General features: G+C 42.8%; 2 protein-coding genes across 5 annotated transcripts; both read left to right on the forward strand.

The window, feature by feature from the left end:
* Positions 1–30: 30 nt before the first annotated feature.
* LOC112219456 (forkhead box protein N4-like) lies at positions 31–6,888 on the forward strand. Of its 3 annotated transcripts, none has more exons than XM_024380717.2 (10): positions 31–156; positions 559–649; positions 4,017–4,180; positions 4,276–4,388; positions 4,476–4,586; positions 4,730–4,881; positions 5,023–5,119; positions 5,249–5,465; positions 5,584–5,931; positions 6,078–6,888. In XM_024380717.2, exons 1-10 carry the CDS (start codon positions 78–80, stop codon positions 6,338–6,340), a joined length of 1,635 nt encoding a protein of 544 aa, XP_024236485.1. In that variant the 5' UTR covers positions 31–77; the 3' UTR covers positions 6,341–6,888. The 3 variants fall into 3 exon arrangements, with proteins under 3 accessions (XP_024236485.1, XP_024236486.1, XP_024236487.1); XM_024380718.2 differs by having other exon boundaries at positions 34–217; XM_024380719.2 differs by lacking the exons at positions 31–156; positions 559–649 and adding an exon at positions 892–1,242.
* Positions 6,889–7,208: 320 nt separating this feature from the next.
* Positions 7,209–18,687, forward strand: LOC112219455 (synaptic vesicle 2-related protein-like). 2 transcript variants are annotated; one of them, XM_024380714.2, is made up of 16 exons: positions 7,209–7,880; positions 12,203–12,342; positions 12,915–13,000; positions 13,122–13,220; positions 13,487–13,558; positions 14,674–14,798; positions 15,533–15,596; positions 15,729–15,854; positions 15,995–16,123; positions 16,251–16,327; positions 16,464–16,540; positions 16,709–16,816; positions 16,952–17,063; positions 17,240–17,321; positions 17,415–17,504; positions 17,620–18,687. In XM_024380714.2, the coding sequence occupies exons 1-16, from the start codon at positions 7,819–7,821 to the stop codon at positions 17,842–17,844; spliced, it is 1,674 nt and encodes a 557-aa protein (XP_024236482.1). In that variant the 5' UTR covers positions 7,209–7,818; the 3' UTR covers positions 17,845–18,687. The 2 variants fall into 2 exon arrangements, with proteins under 2 accessions (XP_024236482.1, XP_024236483.1); XM_024380715.2 differs by having other exon boundaries at positions 16,254–16,327.
* Positions 18,688–20,056: the final 1,369 nt, after the last annotated feature.

The raw sequence follows: 20,056 nt of genomic DNA on the forward strand, positions 1-20,056 counted from the left end.
CGACCATCTCCCCGCCGCAGCCCAAACGGCGCGGGCAAGCGAGCGGGGTCGGAATTCGAACCAGACCAGTGGTGCTGATGAACAGCTCCTCGACAGAGAGTAGTCGACACAGGACAGTCGGTGACAGAAGAGGGAGTTTTAAAAACAGTTTGAAAGGTGAATGAATGGACTCAAACTTAAAGTTGAAATGAACACCTTTGGATTCGTTCAGAAACAGGTTAGCAAGGTGTTGTTTACACAGTTGTTTGCATTTCATGTAACGCAGCTAGCTATCTCCGATATCTAGCTAGCAGTGACGTAACGTTAACTACATGTCCCACACTAGTGTTGTTGTGGCGTTGGGAGCTAGCTTGCAACGTTAACTTATCGAACTAACTAGACAGTCGGGTATGGGTCAGGTAACTATGCGGGATAGCTAAATGTAAAGCTAGCTGTGTCTCTGTGGTTAGCTAGCTAGCTGTAAGTATGACATGTTTATCAACTAACCACAAATAGAACAATGAACATCTTTGAACTAACGTTAGCTAGCTACAGTAACGGTGGCTATTTATCTTTCAGGAGATGATACCACCCCCAGAATGACAGCGATTCTCAGAAATTCTGGGAGTAACGTTAACGTTAATCATCACACCTCATCACATGATTTCAGGTACAGACAGCTAATCACATCATCAGGCTGTCACTTGTCTTAACTAGCTAACTCTGAAAAGCTTGGAGGCAAACCTGATGGTTCATGTTAACGTTATGGTTTGCTAAGATCCCCCTCTCTCTCTCTCTCTCTCTCTCTCTCTCTCTCTCTCCCGTGTGTGTGACAATATGCACACAAAAAAAAACATTACAATGAATACATCAGCTCTGTTTTCAGTCCTGCTGTTTGAGGCAATGGAGGAGAGCGGGAGATATATCCCTGGGGGTCTGGTTGTGGGGACTTTGAAGGGCTGGCCTCAATGCCTTTCTAATTTGTACTGGTAATCGAAGGGGGTGGACACATCGAACACCCCTTTATACAAGTTCGAGTACAGCCTTTTTCCTTGTCAATCAGAGCTCACTTCAACTAGGTTATTGTTCAGTGCACTGGACCTGCTTGTCTCTAGCCTTCACATTGTGTTTGTTTGGAGTTCCCCTAGCGACATTGTTGTTGAGTGAAGGGAGTTTAACCTCAGAAGGAATCATTATTTTGTGCTAAGCTAAATTGAGCGGTATTATTTGTGGCACAGTTACATGGATGTTTCCCTCAAAAAGGTTGGTGTTTTTTCTGATTTTATGTTTAGTGACTTTTCAAGCAATCAAGTTTGGAGATTGTTTGCAGTCAAATTGTCATCGAATGAACTCCAGTCACTTTTATCATGCTGGATATTCTGTTCCCACATTAATGTGACTTTATTGTAATGTTCTCACTGTAGTCTAATTTCTTATGCTTATTACCTAGTTTCTTAACTCATAGCCTATGGCCCATTGATTGAAACCCAGATCAGCTCTTTTATAATTAGCCTACTTTCAATGGAGTTAATTCAACACATTGACCAAACCCTAACTGTCAAATTAACCACAATCAAACTTCAATGGCCAGTTTGTAGACAGGGTTTTCACATTATATTACTTATAGTTATTAACCATTCCCTTGTTGGCTTGTTGGTATGAAACAGCCCACACAGAGTCTCCAAGCAACACGTTGTTTTTATCATGTGACTAGAAATAAGTTTACCTACTGATAGCAGTGTGTTGGGTGGAGCTGTAAAGGCAGACTGATGTCATTTTGTATGCAACATGCATGTTATTGTAATGTTGGTTTAGAAGAGTCAACAGCATTAAGCCTGCCTTCCAGGCTATTGCTCCCCTCAGGGAGTCCCCTTCACTAGAGAGTGGTTGGTTGTAGTGCAGAGGGTCTGCTGGTGACAGAGAGGCAGATGGCTCTCCTTTAACTCACTTGTCAATTAGCTGTCACTCAACCAGATGAATGCAGGCTTTGGTCATCATGGGGGTGGAGTGGGTTGGGACAATCCAGGAACAGCCCTCTGGAAACAATAGAGCCACGTGCCGCTGGTCTGGGGACTGTCGTTTGGGACACAATAACTAATCATTGGCCAGACCAACTGTTGCAGACCATGTGCACACAGTGTAGCCGACCCTACTCCACATTTTCAATACCGTGGGTGTGCCCCTGTGTATTGTGATTCAGCCAATGGACCACTAGGATCAGTGGTCATCAGATGTTACATCACCTTGTTTTTCAGTGTCTGGAAATTAGTTTACACAAATTATTCTGAACAAAAATATAAACGCAACATGTGAAGTGTTGGTCCCATGTTTCATAAGGTGAAATAAAATATCCCAGAAATGTTCCATATGGACAAAAAGATTCCTGTTAGTGAGCATTTCTCCTTCGCCAAGATAATCCATCCACCTGACAGATGTGGCATATCAAGAAGCTGATGATCATTACATAGGTGCACCTTTTGCTGTGGGCAATAAAAGGCCAGTCTAAAATGTGCAGTTTTGTCATATGACACAGATTTTTTCAAGGAGCATGCAATTGGCATGCTGACTGCAGGAATGCCCACCAGAGCTGTTCCCAGAGAATTTAATGTTCATTTCTCTACCATTTTAAAGAATTTGGCAGTACGTCCAGCCAGCCTCACAACCGCAGACCACGTGTATTGCATTGTTTGGGCGAGCAGTTTACTGGTGTCAACGTTGTGAACAGAGTAGAGGTCGACCAATTATGATTTTTCAACGCCGATACCGATTATTGGAGGACCAAAAAAGCCATTACCGATTAATCGGACGATTTTTTTTCTATTCATTTGTAATAATGACAATTACAACAATACTGAATGAACACTTATTTTAACTTAATATAATACATCAATAAAATCAATTTAGCCTCAAATAAATAATGAAACATGTTCAATTTGGTTTAAATAATGCAAAAACAAAGTGTTGGAGAAGAAAGTAAAAGTGCAATATGTGCCATGTAAGAAAGCTAACGTTTAAGTTCCTTGCTCAGAACATGAGAACATATGAAAGCTGGTGGTTCCTTTGAACATGAGTCTTCAATATTCCCAGGTAAAACGTTTTAGGTTGTAGTTATTATAGGAATTATAGGACTATTTTAATGCTAGCTAGCAACTTACCTTGACTTACTGCATTCGCGTAACAGGCAGGCTCCTCGTGGAGTGCAATGAGAGGCAGGTGGTTAGAGCTTTAGACTAGTTAACTGGTTGCAAGATTGAATTCCTGGGCTGATAAGGTAAAAATCTATCGTTCTGCCCCTGAACAAGGCAGTTAACCCACCGTTCCTAGGCCGTCATTGAAAATAAGAATGCGTTCTTTACCAACTTGCCTAGTTAAATAAAGATTAAATAAAGGTGTAACAAAACAATAAAAAAATTTAAATGGCCAAATCGGTGTCCAAAAATACCGATTTTCCGATTGTTATGAAAACTTGAAATCGGCCCTAATTAATCGGCCATTCCGAGACAGCGTGTCCAGTTCCCGCCAATGTCCAGAAACTTTGCACAGCCATTGAAGAGGAGTGGGACAACATTCCAAAGGACACAGTCAACAGCCTGATCAACTCTATGTGAAGGAGATGTGTCCCGCTGCATGAGGCAAATAGTGGTCATATCAGATACTGACTGGTTTTCTGATCTTAGCCTCTACTTTGTTTTTAATGTATCTGTGACCAACAGATCCATATCTGTATTCCCAGTCATGTGAAATCAATAGATTAGGGCCTAATGAATTTATTTTAAATGACTGATTCCCTTAAATTAACTGTAACGCGGTCAAATCTTTCAAATTGTTGCATGTTTCGTTTATAGTTTTGTTCAGTTTATTTTACATTTCAACTCAATACAAGCGAGAGAAAAAAGAAGAATAGCACGTTAGCAAAAGTTTCGGTGACCTCTTGTCTCGATAAGCTGAGGGCAGTGGCAATATACATTATAAGGAATATGTTTATCCCGTAGCTCCCTTACAGTAGATGTAACCAGCTCATTGTGTGTGTCTGTCAGGCTACTGACCACTGAGCCGCCCCAACAGAGTGAGGAGCTGGGGGACCTGCAGTCTCTGTCCTGGCTAACCACCGTGGATGTACCCAGGCTGCAGCAGAAGGCCACAGGCAGACTGGCCTTCAACAACGCAGGACCCCAGAGCAGCATACTGGAACTACACACAGGTGAGACACAATACAGACACACACACACACACACACACACAAGCCAAAAAACACGTATACACACCTGGCCTGAAACAAATTCTTTTTTTTTTCAGACCAGCAAAGCAACATGAGTTCAGCACTAGGACATAATACCATGGCCCCTCCACATAGCAATATGCTAAACACTTATATTGGAATGAACTACCTCAACAATCAAAATGGAAATGTAAGTATTTCTTGGGGTCTTATTATTGTAGTTATTTTTTAAATCAACACTGTTCTTCCCCTCCTACTGTGTGTCTTTGTCTTTCAGATGGCAGGATTGCCAGGAAGTGCTGTGCCTGCCTCAGAATACCAGTCCTCTCCAGCCCACTACTTCCACACCCCCCAGCAGGCCTACAGCCCAGCTCAGGCTGTGCAACAGGTAACACATCAACTGACTGTTTCAGAAGTGTTTCTGAACTCTTATGAACATAAGACTGTATGTCAGAGAGATGCAGAGGATTTCTAGCACTTGTAATTGATTCAAAGACAGCCTAATAGGTCTCTTGTTTTGCTTTTTCCCAGCATTCCCCCAGCAGCCTGTACAACAGCACCTCCTACCATAACCAGAACCTGTATGATCAGCAAGCAGCAGTCACGAGCATCACCAACCCCCACAGCAACCAGGATCTGCTACAACAACCCAAGGCCTTCCCTAAACCTATCTACTCCTACAGGTAGGATACACTAACACACTGACCCCTCCTTTTTCCATTGACATTTAATCTGTGCAGTTTTAACACAGTGTGTAAAGCAGACTAGTGGTCAGAACAATTGGAAGTGAGCAAAAATGCATGATATTTGACGGTTTTTGCCAGCTGCCTGATTGCTATGGCCTTGAAGAACAGCCGGACAGGCAGCCTTCCTGTCAGTGAGATCTACGGCTTCATGAAGGAGCACTTCCCTTACTTTAAGGTGAGGAGCGGGGAGATACTGCTTTACACACCTGAGATTGTCAGGGCTCGTGGAAGTTTGGGAACATCAGCAACATTGTATATGATCAGTATAATGTGTCTTACTGATGTATGGTTCTCCACCCTACAGACGGCGCCTGATGGCTGGAAGAACTCTGTGAGACACAACCTGTCTCTGAACAAGTGCTTTGAGAAGGAGGAGAACAAGCAGGGAGGCTCCTCCTCTACCTCTCGTAAGGGCTGTCTGTGGGCCCTCAACCCAGCCAAGATCAACAAGATGGAAGAGGAGATGCAGAAGTGGAAACGCAAGGACCTGACTGCCATCCGCCACAGCATGGCCAACCCAGGTGTGACCTGGCAGGGGATGATGGGAGTGGAAACATGACAATAATTGCAACATTCTGATTCATGATATAATATTGCTTGATGAGTGTTTATAGCTAATGCTCTTGTATTGGCTCTCAGATGAGCTGGATAGGCTGATCACAGACCGACCGGACGGCTGCCGGAGAAAGGCCTGTGATCCCAGGAAGACATGTGTCCTGTCCATGCCCTGTGGTCCCCCGCTGTCTGGACATCTGCAGTCCTCCCTCCCCTTCCACCTCCAGGCCCAGAATCACACCCTCCTAGGAGAACCCAGCTCCCCTGTACACGCCCGGACCCCTCCCCTCCATGCTGTCCCAGACTACTCCCACAGCCCCTTCCCCCAGCAGCAGCCCTACAGACACCCCTTTAGCCACAGCTTGTACAGCCTCCACCCAGACGTCACAGCCGAGGTGGACGCTCTAGACTCCAGTGTCATGGAGTTTTCCGGTGGGTTCTGATGAGGATAGGAGGGATGTTACCGTATGTTTAAAATCAAAATGCCATATTTGTTGATCACGTTTATCAAAACAGATAGTTTAAAACAGACCGTAATGGTGAAGACTGGTGATAATGTGTTTGTTTCTGTCTTTCAGGGAGCCTATGGGAGGAGATGAGGGAGGAGGGCTTCAGCCTGGAGTCTCTGGGTACCTTTAACCACTCTGACTGTGAGCTGACTGGCCCCAGCACTGGACAGCCCCTGGTGGACCGACAGGTGTCCCCTCCCAGTACATCACAACCACAGAGGCCAGGGGCCAGGCCATCACCCAGCTCTGACTTTGACTGTGAAACACTGATATACAGTGTATTAAACACTGAAATACACCAGGACAGACTATGGGAAGATCATTACTGTTGAATCTGAAAGTCCCCGCACCAACTGTATGAGAATCCTGAACTTTTCTGCACCTGACAGGATGTCTCGCCCCTTTTATGTCTGTTTTTTTGTGTGTTTTCTCTTCCTGATTCCTGTTTAAACACCAAAGCGCGTAAGAAGCAGCCAAAATCAACAAGCAATGGGCATGTTTGATTGCGTCTGTCAGATTTTTGGAGTGATGAGGATGAAGTGTTTTTGTGTGTGTGGATTTTTGGCGGTAAAATGCAATGCCACTTTATTTCTACAAGAGCCGGAGTCAATGTTTGTTTCTGTGAAGATATGTAGACGTTGTCGGGGAAACTAATCTGTTATCTAGGCTATTCCTTATGGAGGAAAAGTCTTACTGATTTACTAGCTTGTGCAAACAATACTTTTTATTTTACGGGATTTCACTGTGGTACTGTAGCTTGATAGGTTATGTTTGTAGTACTATAGTACTACTAGGTAGGCATTATCTCTGCATTTTCTGTGTATTTATTTTGGTTCATTTGTATTTATTTACTATGCTCTGAGTAAATGCTCCAAATGACTCTTGATGCCATGCCTTACAATTATTTTTATATTGTAATATAGAGGACTTTTACATGTTATTTCAGAAATACTAAAAACATTTAACTAAAGATTGTTAAATGTAACGGTATTAAAGCCTTAGCATATTCACCGGCTTTAACCTGACAATAGACTCCTGTGCCTACTATGGATTTGTCTAACCGTAAATATTTACCGATGCCATTTGCTATTGTTACTAAAGACTTCAATCTTGAGATGAATCTGACAGACCGCTATACCCCTCTGATGGCCGTGACCCCGCTCCGATGGTGTCTCGGGGAAAGTGGGATATGCACACACAAAAAAAATCGCACCTCACACTTGTACAGGTTACACAGTTGTGTGAAACTGGACAAATATAAGCGCCCCCTAATTGACCGTTGACCTTGAGGTTTTTCAGCTGGTTCACTTGAATGTCAATCGTGCACTTTGGTAGGCACTAGTGTGATGCAAGAGCACCGTCTACTGTCAGTCTAGAGTATTGCGACAAAGTGGTTATTTTCATATCCATACTGTATATTTTTATTTCTTTATTTCACCTTTATTTAACCAGGTAGGCAAGTTGAGAACAAGTTCTCATTTACAATTGCGACCTGGCATATATCCCAAGTACCATTTGTAAAAGTGGTTGTATAACCCTTATGTATACGTAATACATAGTAGTGACAATGGTACAATTAGGCAGTATGAGGCCAATGGTTTAAAGTTCATTGTCTATGACATTCTTCTTCCTTCCTCTCCCAAAAGGTTGTTTACAGTAGATTTAACTCCTCCCTCTCCCTTCCCTGAGGGCTTAATTCCTATTGGATGACTGACTGTAATTTGAGATAGAAGATGCCCCAGCAAGTTTAACCAACTCGACAACACCTGAAACCAGGTGGTCTCAGTCCCTGTCCTTCAGCCTTATCGACATGAGCAACTGGGGGGAAACATCCAACATAAGTTACCAGCAATGGAGGGATCCTGAAATCAGGTACAGTGAATATCTAAATCTCATCAATTCTAGCTTACTGCAGTTTTATATTGATGGAATCACACTTAACGATAAGTTGAAGTGCAAGGTGACTGACCTAGTGTTCCGTTAGATAATACCTGTAGGGGAATCATAGGGGGAAGAAAACTGGATACTTTGCATAGCTGGGTCGTTCCAGGAAATGAGTGCCCTGTTATATTGTAAGTAGAAATTGTGCACCAATATTGAATTTTAAAATCCTGTTATACACTGGACAAAAACGTAAACGCAACATGTAAAGTGCTGGTCCCATGTTTCATGAGCTGAAATAAAAGATCCCAGAAATGTTCCATATCAACAAAAGGCTTATTTCTCTAAAATGTTGTGCACAAATTTGTTTCCATCCCTGTCAGTGAGTATTTATAATTTGCCAAGATAATCTATCCACCTGAAAGCCATATCAAGAAGCGTATTAAAGAGCATGATCATTACAAAGGTGCACCTTGTGCTGGGCACAAAAAAGGCCACTAAAATGTGCACTTTTGTCACACATCACAATGCCACAGGTGTCTCAAGTTTTGAGGGAGCGTGCAATTGGCATGCTGACTGCAGGAATGTCCACCAGAGCTGTTGCCAGAGAATTGTTAATTTCATTTAATTTTAAATTCTTTTCATTTTAATTTACCAATGTCGTTTTAGAGAATTTGGCAGTACGTCCAACCGGCCTCACAACCGCAGACCATGTGTATGGCGTTGTGTGGGCAAGTGGTTTGCTGATGTCAACATTGTGAACAGCGTGCCCAATGGTGGGGTTATGGTATGGACAGGCATAAATTATGGACAACAAACACAATTGCATTTTATCGATTGGCAATTGGAATGCACAAACATACTGCGACGAGTTCCTGAGGGCCCACTGTGAGGCCCATTTGTTAAAAAGGTATCTGTAACCAACAGATGCATATCTGTATTTGGAGTCAGGACAGGCGGGGGTCAAAACCAGGAGGGTGAGAAAAGCGAGACTGGGAAAAAGCAGGCGCTGAGACACAAAGCACTGGTAGGCTTGAACAAACAAGACAAACTGTCACAGACGGACAGAAAACACAGGTATAAATACCATGGGATAAGTGGTGAAGGTGTGTGACACCTGGAGAGGGGTGGAGACAAGGACAAGTACAGGTGAAGCAGATCAGGGCGTGGCAGCTAACGTCACCAAATTCTGCATTAAGATTTAACCCACTTAAACCCAAAATGTCTCCCAAGTTTTCACCACTATTGTAAAGCCCTATTTATTAAGTTGGTTTGACAAAGTAATTTCTAAAAAGTATTATTTATTTCATGTGTGATTCATTAGTGATTCATGTACATCTGTCCCACATTGTAAGGTCAACCCTGTTACTTGAACTCTTGTTTTAATGTGGTGAAACTAGTCCTTTAAAAAAAATATATTAAAAACAAGAATACATTTGACAGGTGAGCTGGTTCTACTGTTTTTGGCCATGTTCTGGTATTTTGTGGTGGAAAAGTGAGTGGGTCGGAGATAACATGTCAACCGTGTTACCCATAGATAGGCTAGAAATGTAAGATTCTTTTTTTTTTAAATTGTGAAGCTTACTTTCAATTGCGCTTCCGTGTTGCACACAATAAACGTCTCGTCACATGGGGATTTATGGCTGTTGTCTGATGAAATATTCAACCTGTTACAGTCAACCCTGTTACTTTATTTGGCACTTAATAGGCACTTACCTCTTGAGATGGGAAAACATGTTTTTCTATTTAGTTGAACATGTGCTCTTTATGACAGAATGTTAAAATGAGGTGAAATCAAATGTTTTTTTTTAACCAAGTTACACTACTCAAAAGGCACCCAATTGCTGGAATGACCCAGGTACTCTGGGCTTGCCATGTTATCAGTACATTGATTCCAGTTGCTGTCATTTATATTTGTATTTATTAAGGATCCCCATTGGCTGCTTCTGATTCTACTGCAGTTACCTGATGTGGAATAGAGTTCCATGTAGCCATGGTTTTATGTAGTACTGTGTGCCTCCCATAGTCTGTTCTTGACTTGGGGATTGCGAAGAGACCTCTGGTGTCATGTCTTGTGGGGTATGCATGGGTGTCTGAGCTGTGTGCTAGTAGTTTAAACAGACACCTCGGTGCATTCAGCATGTCAACACTTCTTACAAAAACAAGTAGTGATGAAGTCAATCTCTCCTCCACTTTGAGCCATGAGAGAATTACATGCATATTATTAATGTTAGCTCTCCATGTACATTTAAGTGCCAGCCGTGCTGCCCTGTTCTGAACCAATTCAAATTTTCAGAGGTCCCTCTGTGGTACCTGACCACACAACTGGTGCGAACAAACTAGAACCTGTAGGATCTGTCCTGTTGATAGTGTTGTTAAAAAGGTAGAGCAGCGCTTTATTATGGACATACTTCTCCCCATCTTAACTACTGTTGTATCAATATGTTTTGACCATGACAGTTTACAATCCAGAGTTAGTCCAAGCAGTTTAGTAACCTCAGCTTGCTCAATTTCCACATTATTTATTACAATATTTAGTTGAGGTTTAGGGTATAGTGAATGATTTGTCCCAAATCATAGTTTTTGAAATATGTAGGACTAACTTATTCCTTGCCACCCATTCTGAAACTAACTGCAGCTCTTTGTTAAGTCTTGCAGTGATTAGGCTCTCTGTCGTAGCTGACGTGTATAGTGTTGAGTCATTTGCATACATAGACACGGGCTTTACTCAAAGCCAGTGGCATGTCATTAGTAAAGATTGAAAAAAGTAATGAGTCTAGACAGCTGCCCTGGGGAATTCCTAGTTCTACCTGGATTATGTTGGAGAGGCTTCCATTAAAGAACACCCTCTGTGTTCTGTTATAGCAGGGGTGTAAAGCCATAACACATACGTTTTTCCAGCAGCAGACATTGATCAATAATGTCAAAAGCTGCACTAAAGTCTAACAAAACCGCTCCCACAATCTTTTTATCATCAATTTCTCTCAGCCAATGATCAGTCATTTACAGTGGTGTAAAGTACTTAAGTAAAAAATACTTTTGAGTACTTTTAAGTAGTTTTTGGGGGTATCTCTACTTTACTTTACTATTTATATTTTTGACAACTTTTACTTTTACTCCACTACATTCCTAAAGAAAATAATGTAATCCTTACATTTTCGATGACACCCAAAGCACTCGTTGCATTTTGAATGCTTAGCAAGACAGGAAAATTGTCTAATTCACACACTTATCAAGAGAACATCTGGTGGACTCACTCAACACAAATGCTTCGTTTGTAAATTATGTCTGTGTGTTGAGCTGCGCCCCTGGCTATCCGTAAAATTAAAAAACAAGAAAATCATGTTGTCTGGTAAGACATTTTAAATTATTTATACTTTTACTTTGATACTTAAGTACATTTAAAACCCAAAACTTTTAGACTTTTACTCAAGTAGTATTTTACTGGGTGACTTTCACTTTTACTCAAGTATGAAGATTGGGTACTTTTTCCACCACTGGTCATTTGTGTAAGTGCCGTGCTTGTTGAATGTCCTTCCCTATAAGCATGCTGAGAGTATGTTGTCAATTTGTTTACAGTAAAATGGCATTGTATCTGGTCAAACACAATTATTTCCAAAAGTTTACTAAGGCTGATTGATCGGCTGTTTGAGCCAGTAAAGTTGGATTTACTATTCTTGTGTAGTGTAATTACTTTTGCTTCCCTCAGGCCTGAGGGCACAAACGTTCTAGTAGGCTTAGATTGAAGATGTGGCAATGTCGTCCGCTATTATCCTCAGTAATTTTCTATCAAAGTTGTCAGACCCGGTGGCTTGTCACTTCTTCCACACTCACTTTACATAATTCAAAATTACAATGCTTGTCTTTCATAATTTGATCAGTTATACTTGGATGTGTAGTGTCAGTGTTTGTTGCTGGCATGTCATGCCTAAGTTTGCTTATCTTGCCAATGAAAAGAATCATCAAAGTATTTGCCAATATCAGTGGGTTCTGTGATGAATGAGCCATCTAATTCAATGAATGATGGAGCTGAGTTGACCTTTTTGCCCAACATTTCATTTAAGGTGCACCAAATCTTTTTATTTTCAGTCTTTATTTGTTTCATAGTAGTGTTTCGTCTTCTTCTTATTCAGTTTAGTCACATCTTTTCTCAATTTGCAGTAGTTTGAGTAGCCTATTGAATAGTCATCACGGACAATACAGTAGATTCAGTATGAAATAAACCAATGGCATTCAGGAAGTCACATCAGGATGTTGTCATTCTCTAGATCTATTGCTTTCTCTGTATTGTTTAAGATTTGGTTTGGTTTCAGTGTGGTGACGTTTCGAGGCACAGCGGGAGACAGTCTGCGTCACGATGAGGAGGAGCAGTGTGGAGACTATGAGGTGTACACCACGGGGATGCAGACTGTGGACCTCGGGGAGCGCAGGACAGGACAGGACCCCACTGAAGGTTTCACTTACTGATTTATATTTTGTTTCGTCCACATCTATTTGCTGCTCATTTGTCGTTTAGAATTACCCGATGCTCTTGAACCCATGGATTTATGAAAATATGCTATTCAAACTAAATACTGAACCATACAAAGTCTCCCAAAGTTTGAGCTTGACTAAACCACTGTCCACTCAATTCATCAACACTATTTCTCAGTTTACCATTACTTATTGATACGAGAACACCTATAAAAAAATGTTTTACATGTGGCATTGTTATCTTGAATGTTACCCAACTTTTCATCCAATTAACACTAATTGTACACAAACGTCTATGCCAATTAAACAACCAATCAATCTCTCTCAACTAGAATACTCTTCTGACATCATCATTCAGCACCTAATATCACGTTGGCGCTTGTTCAATTGTTACATTGATTTAGTAACCATTTCTGATCATGGTTCATAATATTAATGAAGTCATTCCTGGTCTGATGTACAAAAAGCAGCATGTATGGGAAAGTTTGTGAACGATAGAACATGTAATATGTTGTTTTGGGATTTTATTATAACTTCTCTCTGCCCTGTCAGATACCTTTACAGTGGAGGATGCAGTGGAGGCCATTGGCTTTGGAAAGTTTCAGTGGAAGCTTTCTATCCTTACTGGACTGTCGTGGGTGAGAGAGTGGGATTGATTCCAAATGACCGACATGACCTTAAATCTTTTTAATTTGTGGAACAACAACCCCTTCTAATCATGAGCTGCTCTCACTGACCCTCATGTTGTGTTTACTGTAGATGGCGGACGCCATGGAGATGATGATCCTGAGCGTCATATCACCTCAGTTGCACTGTGAGTGGATGCTGCCCAGCTGGAAGGTGGCTATGCTAACATCGGTCAGTCTCATTCTGTCACCAAAACATTTTCTCTCAGGCATCGAGACTGGGGTTATTCTCTCATAAGCTTTATCGCATTGGTTTGATTACGCCATGTCGTCATCATCACATTAGACCTAATCATATAGGCTTGTGAGGGTAGCCACCAGCTAGAGAGGAAATGCTGAAGGCATACAGCCAACATTTTAATAGGATAGTATTTGTAGTAATCATTCATTGTGTGTCAATGTTCCAGTGATGTCATCAGGTCACTTCTTCTCTCTCAGGTGGTGTTCATTGGGATGATGTTCAGCTCGACTCTATGGGGAAATATATCTGACAAGTACGGCAGAAAAGTAGTAAGTTTCAGTCTGCAATTGTTTAACATGTATACAAGGTTGAGATCTTACGGCTATGATTTGGTCATGTTGATGGTGAAATACACTGAGTGTATAAAACATTAGGAACACCTGCTCTTTCCATGACATAGACTGACCAGGTGAAAGCTATGATCCCACCTGTTAAATACACTTCAATTTTATTTTACTAGGCAAGTCAGTTAAGAACAAATTTGTATTTTCAATGACAGCCTAGGAACAGTGGGTTAACTGCCTTGTTCAGGGGCAGAACAACAGATTTTTACCTTGTCATCTCAGGGATTTGACCTTGCAACCTTTCAGTCACTAGTCCAACACTCTAACCACTAGGCTACCTGCTGCCCTTGTTGAGTGTGAAAAACCCAGCAGTGTTGCAGTCCTTGACCCAAACTGGTGCGCCAGGCACCTACTACCATACCCTGTTCAAAGGCACTTAAAATCTTTTGCCTTGCCCATTCACCCTCTGAATGGCACACCTATGCAATTCATATCGTCTTCTTCGGAGTTTAATGGCGGACTGTAAGTATAGATGGAAGGGAGGAGTCAGGTTAAATAAGGATTTTTAAGTCTTGAAACAATTGAGACATGGCTTGTGAGTGTAGGGTTAGTTTGAAGGATGTTATTTTATTTTGTATTACGAAGTATAATGGATTTATTTTTATGGTTCAGTTTGGGGCAGTAATGCAACGTATTGGATGCCAACTGCCATTAAACTCAGAAGAAGAAGAAGATATGAATTGCATAGGTGTGCCATTCAGAGGGTGAATGGGCAAGACAAAATATTTTAAGTGCCTTTGAACAGGGTATGGTAGTAGGTGCCTGGCACACAAGTTTGGGTCAAGGACTGCAACACTGCTGGGTTTTTCACGCTCAACAGTTTTCCATGGGTATCAAGAATGGTCCACCATCCAAAGGACATCCAGCCAACTTGACACAACTGTGGGAAGCATTGGAGTCAACATGAGCCAGCATCCCTGTGGAATGCTTTCGACACCTTGTAGAGTCCCTGCCCCTAGGAATTGAGGCTGTTCTGAGGACAAAATGTCAGTATTAGGAAGGTGTTCCTAATGTACACTGTGTATTTGTGTGGTGAACAGGGCCTGACGATGTGCATGATGTGGGTCCTATACTACGGCTTCCTCAGTGCCTTTTCCCCGGCGTATGGCTGGGTCATGGTGCTGCGCGGCCTGGTGGGCTTTGGCATTGGAGGAGCCCCACAGTCGTGAGTGATGTACTCCATAAGGCACATACAGCACACCTGGCTTCCTCAGTGCCGCACTCTGTTGCAATACAGTGGAATAGAACACATCAGACTTTGTTGTACAACAACGTCACTGTCCAGATTTCCAAGATGATAACAGTCGTACATGAAAGACGATCATCATAAATTCACCCTAAATGCCACTTTAACAGTATCATGGAGATGCACTGTAAAGTACTGTTGAAATGACTGATGTCTTTGAAATGACTGCGTTAGTCTCTCAATCCGAGTTGAACCTTTCCTAAATGTGGTTTATCTGCAGTGGAGCTGATCAGGCTGAATTAACAGAACTCTGTTATTGTAGCACACTGACATTCTCTCTTGGGACAGTTAGACCTGTGAAGATGTCAGAGCAACAATAACGCTCCAACCAGGAACAAAACAAATGTATTTTTAGCCCTGAGTCTGATTGATAGAACTGGTTCCAGACTCAATGATTCAGGACCAGAAAATATGGGCTTTTGTTAATAAAATGCTGACTGTTAGTAGTTTATGTTGTACTGAATGTAACTGATGCTGTGGAACCTTCTATTTTATAGCCAAGGTAACGGTTTAATTTTCTGACCAATACCGGGCTACCCTATTACCTGTAGAAGTTAATGTTGTGTGCCGTGCTTATTTGAATTCCCCATAGTTGTGCTCTGCATCAGGTAGAAAAGTCATTTTTAGATTCATTAATGGACATCTTCTTTCAGGGTGACGTTGTACTCCGAGTTCCTCCCAAGGAAGTCAAGGGCCACCTGCATTATGCTGATTCAGGTACTTTCTGTCCACTGGCCTTTAATCATATTTGTTCTATTGCATTAGTTTTTATCTCATAAGAAAATAAAGCATTTCTGGAGTGGCGTTCCATCCTACAGTGCTTAATCCTCTTGTCTTGGCGGCCATCAGATATTCTGGGCCCTAGGCGCTGTGTTTGAGGTCCTCCTGGCCATCTGGATCATGCCTACCATGGGCTGGCGGTGGCTGCTTGGCCTGTCTACTGCACCCCTGGTGGTCTTTGTTATCTTCTGTTTTGTAAGTATTACGACTGAACTGAGCCCTGCAGTACCTATGGTTCTGAGACAATGGTTGACATGCAGCACAAAGGTGGTTGATACTGAACACATAGGTAGTGGATGAAGTGTGTCATATGCACGTGTCTGCGTCTGATACAGTGGCTGCCAGAGAGTCCCCGCTTTGATGTGCTTTCGGGAAACAGGGAAAATGCTATGAAAACGTTAAGACTCATCGCTGCTGACAATGGGAAGACCATGCCTCTTGGGAAGCTTATTGCCAATAAACAGGTGAAACCGTATAATTGGTGTGGTGTGTGCATTCATGTGGTATATGTTTATCTGAGACCATCTTAGCTGACAACTTTTTGTGTATTCACGACAATCGCTTGGGTGTGCTTTTTATATATTTGTAAAGCAGGAGGAGCGTGGTAGGATCCGAGACCTCTTAACTCCTCAATATCGCAGAACCACCCTTCTCCTGTGGTTTATATGGTAGGTCGATTTTGCTCTCATTATACAGGCATCTCATTAGCTCAACCAGTGCACCCCGTCCTCCCAGTTCATAGAACCTCAGAAACCCAGAGTTGGGCCCTTTGTGTGATCTGTGTTTGTATGGTTTCTGTCTCAGGTTTGCCAATGCCTTCTCCTACTATGGCCTGGTCCTCCTGACCACTGAGCTATTCCAGGCAGGAGATGCATGTGGTGGTGAGTGACAGCTGGTCTGCATGTTACTCTGAAAGGTCGAAACTTCCCTTTTTGATAGTCTTAAGGAGAAACTCCTGCACCGCCCTAACGATCAAACATGGTAAACAGCAAGCCTGCCCTTCTAGTTGCTCTTTTAGAACCTTTGACTTAAAAAATATGTACCTCCAGTCATCACCCAAGGTGCAAAGACTGAGCCAAAGTGCAACTTGGAATGCAAATACTTGACGTTAGATGACTACAAAGACCTACTCTGGACCACCTTAGCTGAATTTCCAGGTGAATGATATTTAAGGCATTTATATACCATAAATACTGTTCAGCAGTAATTTAACGGAACTGAATCTTGTGTTTTGTTGATGTGCTGAGTGGGACATTCTGTATGTCCATTTCTTTTTTCTCCTGTCTCTGCAGGTCTTTTTGTGACATTGTTTTTGATCGATCGGATTGGCAGGAAGAAAAGCATGGCAATGTGTTTCCTGATGTTCTCTGTGTGCATTCTGCCCCTGAACGCTTGTGTTGGAAGGTAAGTGCACTCTTCACCTTGACCAGGTCCAAGATTGGCGAACCTTGGTAATCAAGGGCCTTCAATCTGAACTGGCCCAGTTAGTCACTGATTTGGCTTCACCCATTCTCTTAACGCTGTGTGGGGGTGACAGCTGTGTTCATGCTCTGCTGATGTCTCATACACTTGGTCTACAGGGTAGCTCTGACAGTCTTCATCTTCATCGCCAGAGCATTCATCACTGGGGGGTTCCAAGTTGCTTATGTCTACACGCCTGAGGTAAGCATTTTTTTCTCCATCAGTAGGTACTTGACATCCAAAACCACAGCTTCTGCTGTTGAGGACTTTTTGTATAAATTATTTTTTCTGTAGGTATATCCCACAGCCACCAGAGCTCTGGGCATTGGGACCTGCAGTGGGATGGCCAGGGTGGGTGCCCTTCTAACTCCCTTTGTGTCACAGGTAATCATGACCTTGTTTTACTTCATTCGAATCGAAGACACCCTGCCCCCTCAGAGGACTCCCAGCCCTCTGGCTCCCCAGCACTGCTAACCTCCAGCTATTTTGGCCCATACAGGTGCTGCTCAAGAAGTCTGTGTACCTCACACTGTCTGTGTACTGCATCTTTTGCCTGCTGGCCACAGGAGCATCCATGCTGTTGCCCATTGAGACCACAGGCCTGGGCCTGCAGGAGTCTAGTCGAATCACAGCCGGTCAGGAGGAGATGAAAACAGGCCAGATGTCAAATGGCTCTGAGGCTTCACCAACGCACACCAGCTATGGATCATCCTATAACAGCTGATGAGGACAATAGGGAGTAAGCCGTTGAGAGAAATAAAGGGCACTTATTCCCACTTTAGTCTTATCAAGTTATTTCTCTCGGATGCCACACAAAAGGATATTAAAGATGGGACAGTTTACAAGCTGGAACCCCACGCAGACCTTATTGGATGGGGAGAGAACTCAAGTTACAGCACATTAGCAAGACTCCACTTCAGTTTGCACACCAGCATTTTTAATGGGACTTTGATGACTGAGTATTTATAGATATTGTGTAGCCTGAGAGGCTCAGATCATTTTTCTATGAATTTTGCTATAACTATTTTGATAATTTAAGAGTGTTCATATTCATTATTGCAATACATGGGTGCATATCTGTGCATGAGTTCTGAAATGTGTGTACTATTGTTCCATGCTTGAATTTCCCACTTAAAATGTGCAAATATGGAAACCTCCCGAGTGGCGTATGGGTATAAGGCACTACATCGCAGTGCTAGAGGAGTTACTACAGACCCGGGTTTAGCCGTTGGGGCTTTACCTGGCTCATCGCACTCATTGCGACTGCTTGTGGCGGGCCGGGTGCCTGCGAACTGACTCCGATCACCAGCTGAACGGCGTTTCCTCTGACACATTGATGCGGCTTGCGGGTGTTAAAGAGCGCAGTTAGGCGGGTTATATTTCGGAGGATGCATGACTCGATCTTCGTCTCTCCCGAGCTAGTTGGGGAGTTTCAGCAATGAGACAAGATCGAACAGGGGGGGTAAAAAAGAAATACATTTGCAAATATTCACATCAAGACATTTAATAATACATAGCATTTTGTTTCTGGGTGGGGAGTACGATAGTTCCCTAACGTAGCAGGCGTAAAAGAAACGCCTGAAACTAGGTCCCTTATGTAACAGTATAACTTTAGACCGTCCCCTCGCCCATACCCGGGCGCGAACCAGTGACCCTCTGCACACATCAACAACAGTCACTCACGAAGCATCGCTCCGCAAAAGCCGCGGCCCTTGCAGAGCAAGGGGAACTACTACTTCAAGGTCTCAGAGCAAGTGACGTCACCGATTGAAACACTATTTAGCGCGCACCACCGCTAACTAAGCTAGCGTTTCACATCCGTTACACTTACATACTGGTCTTGAGGAAAGTAAATGTGGAAGAGGAGTTAAGATGGAGTTTCGCGTTGTTAAGGTCTGGTTAGCATGTGACGATGAAAGCACTTTATGTAAGAATGCTGGATTTGACCAAAGCACTGCCTTATATCCATCTTCTGCTAAAGTGAGGTATGAAGGATAGGTAGAAAAAGCATGCAATTCTCCAACACTCTTGGCTGAAACAATAGTCAATAAAAAGCAGTCTGACAGAGAGCTCACATAGCTCAAGTGAAGACAGGGGCTCAAATGGTGGACTTATAAGTGATCGTAGGACAACAATCTAATTCCAATGAGGGTACTGAAGGGGCCTTGGATGGCCGTAGCCTGCGGGCAACTTTCATGAATTTCGAAACTAAAGGGTGTGTCCCTGTTTATGAGCTATAGAGGTGGCTTCCCTATACCCTTTCAATGTAAACTCAGCAAAAAAAGAAATGTCCTCTCACTGTCGACTTTGTTTATTGTTTGCAAACTTAACATGTGTAAATATTTGTATGAACATAAGACTCAACAACTGAGACATAAACTGAACAAGTTCCACAGACATGTGACTAACAAAAATGGAATAATGTGTCCCTGAACAAAGGGGGAGTCAAAATCAAAAGTAACAGTCAGTATTCTGGGGGGAATGGCCCTAGCCCTCACCCTCCGATCCAACAGGTCCCAGAAATGCTCAATGGGATTGAGATCCGGGCTCTTCGCTGGCCGTGGCAGAACACTGACATTCCTGTCTTGCAGGAAGTCACACACAGAACGAGCAGTATGGCTGGTGGCATTGTCATGCTGAAGGGTCATGTCAGGATGAGCCTGCAGGAAGGGTACTACATGAGGAAGGAGGATGTCTTCCCTGTAATGCACAGCTTTGAAATTGCCTGCAATGACAACAAGCTCAGTCCAATGATGCTGTGATACACTGCCCCAGACCATGACGGACCCAGCTGTCCATCCTGTCTCCCTGTAGCTCTGTCTTAGGCATCTCACAGTACGGACATTGCAATTTATTGCCCTGGTCACATCTGCAGTCCTCATGCCTCCTTGCAGCATGCCTAAGGCACGTTCACCCAGATGAGATTTTGGTATTTT

Source organism: Oncorhynchus tshawytscha, linkage group LG20 (assembly GCF_018296145.1).
Source record: "Oncorhynchus tshawytscha isolate Ot180627B linkage group LG20, Otsh_v2.0, whole genome shotgun sequence".
In the NCBI taxonomy this organism is placed as follows: Eukaryota; Metazoa; Chordata; class Actinopteri; order Salmoniformes; family Salmonidae; genus Oncorhynchus; species Oncorhynchus tshawytscha.

Coding starts and splice junctions, on each gene's coding strand:
- LOC112219456 (XM_024380717.2), top strand. CDS start 78: ATGAACAGCTCCTCGACAGAGAGTAGTCGACACAGGACAGTCGGTGAC. Junction 4,389..4,475: donor TCAACAATCAAAATGGAAAT/GTAAGTATTTCT, acceptor TTTGTCTTTCAG/ATGGCAGGATTGCCAGGAAG. Junction 5,932..6,077: donor CAGTGTCATGGAGTTTTCCG/GTGGGTTCTGAT, acceptor TCTGTCTTTCAG/GGAGCCTATGGGAGGAGATG.
- LOC112219455 (XM_024380714.2), top strand. CDS start 7,819: ATGAGCAACTGGGGGGAAACATCCAACATAAGTTACCAGCAATGGAGG. Junction 7,881..12,202: donor TGGAGGGATCCTGAAATCAG/GTACAGTGAATA, acceptor GTTTGGTTTCAG/TGTGGTGACGTTTCGAGGCA. Junction 12,343..12,914: donor AGGACAGGACCCCACTGAAG/GTTTCACTTACT, acceptor CTGCCCTGTCAG/ATACCTTTACAGTGGAGGAT.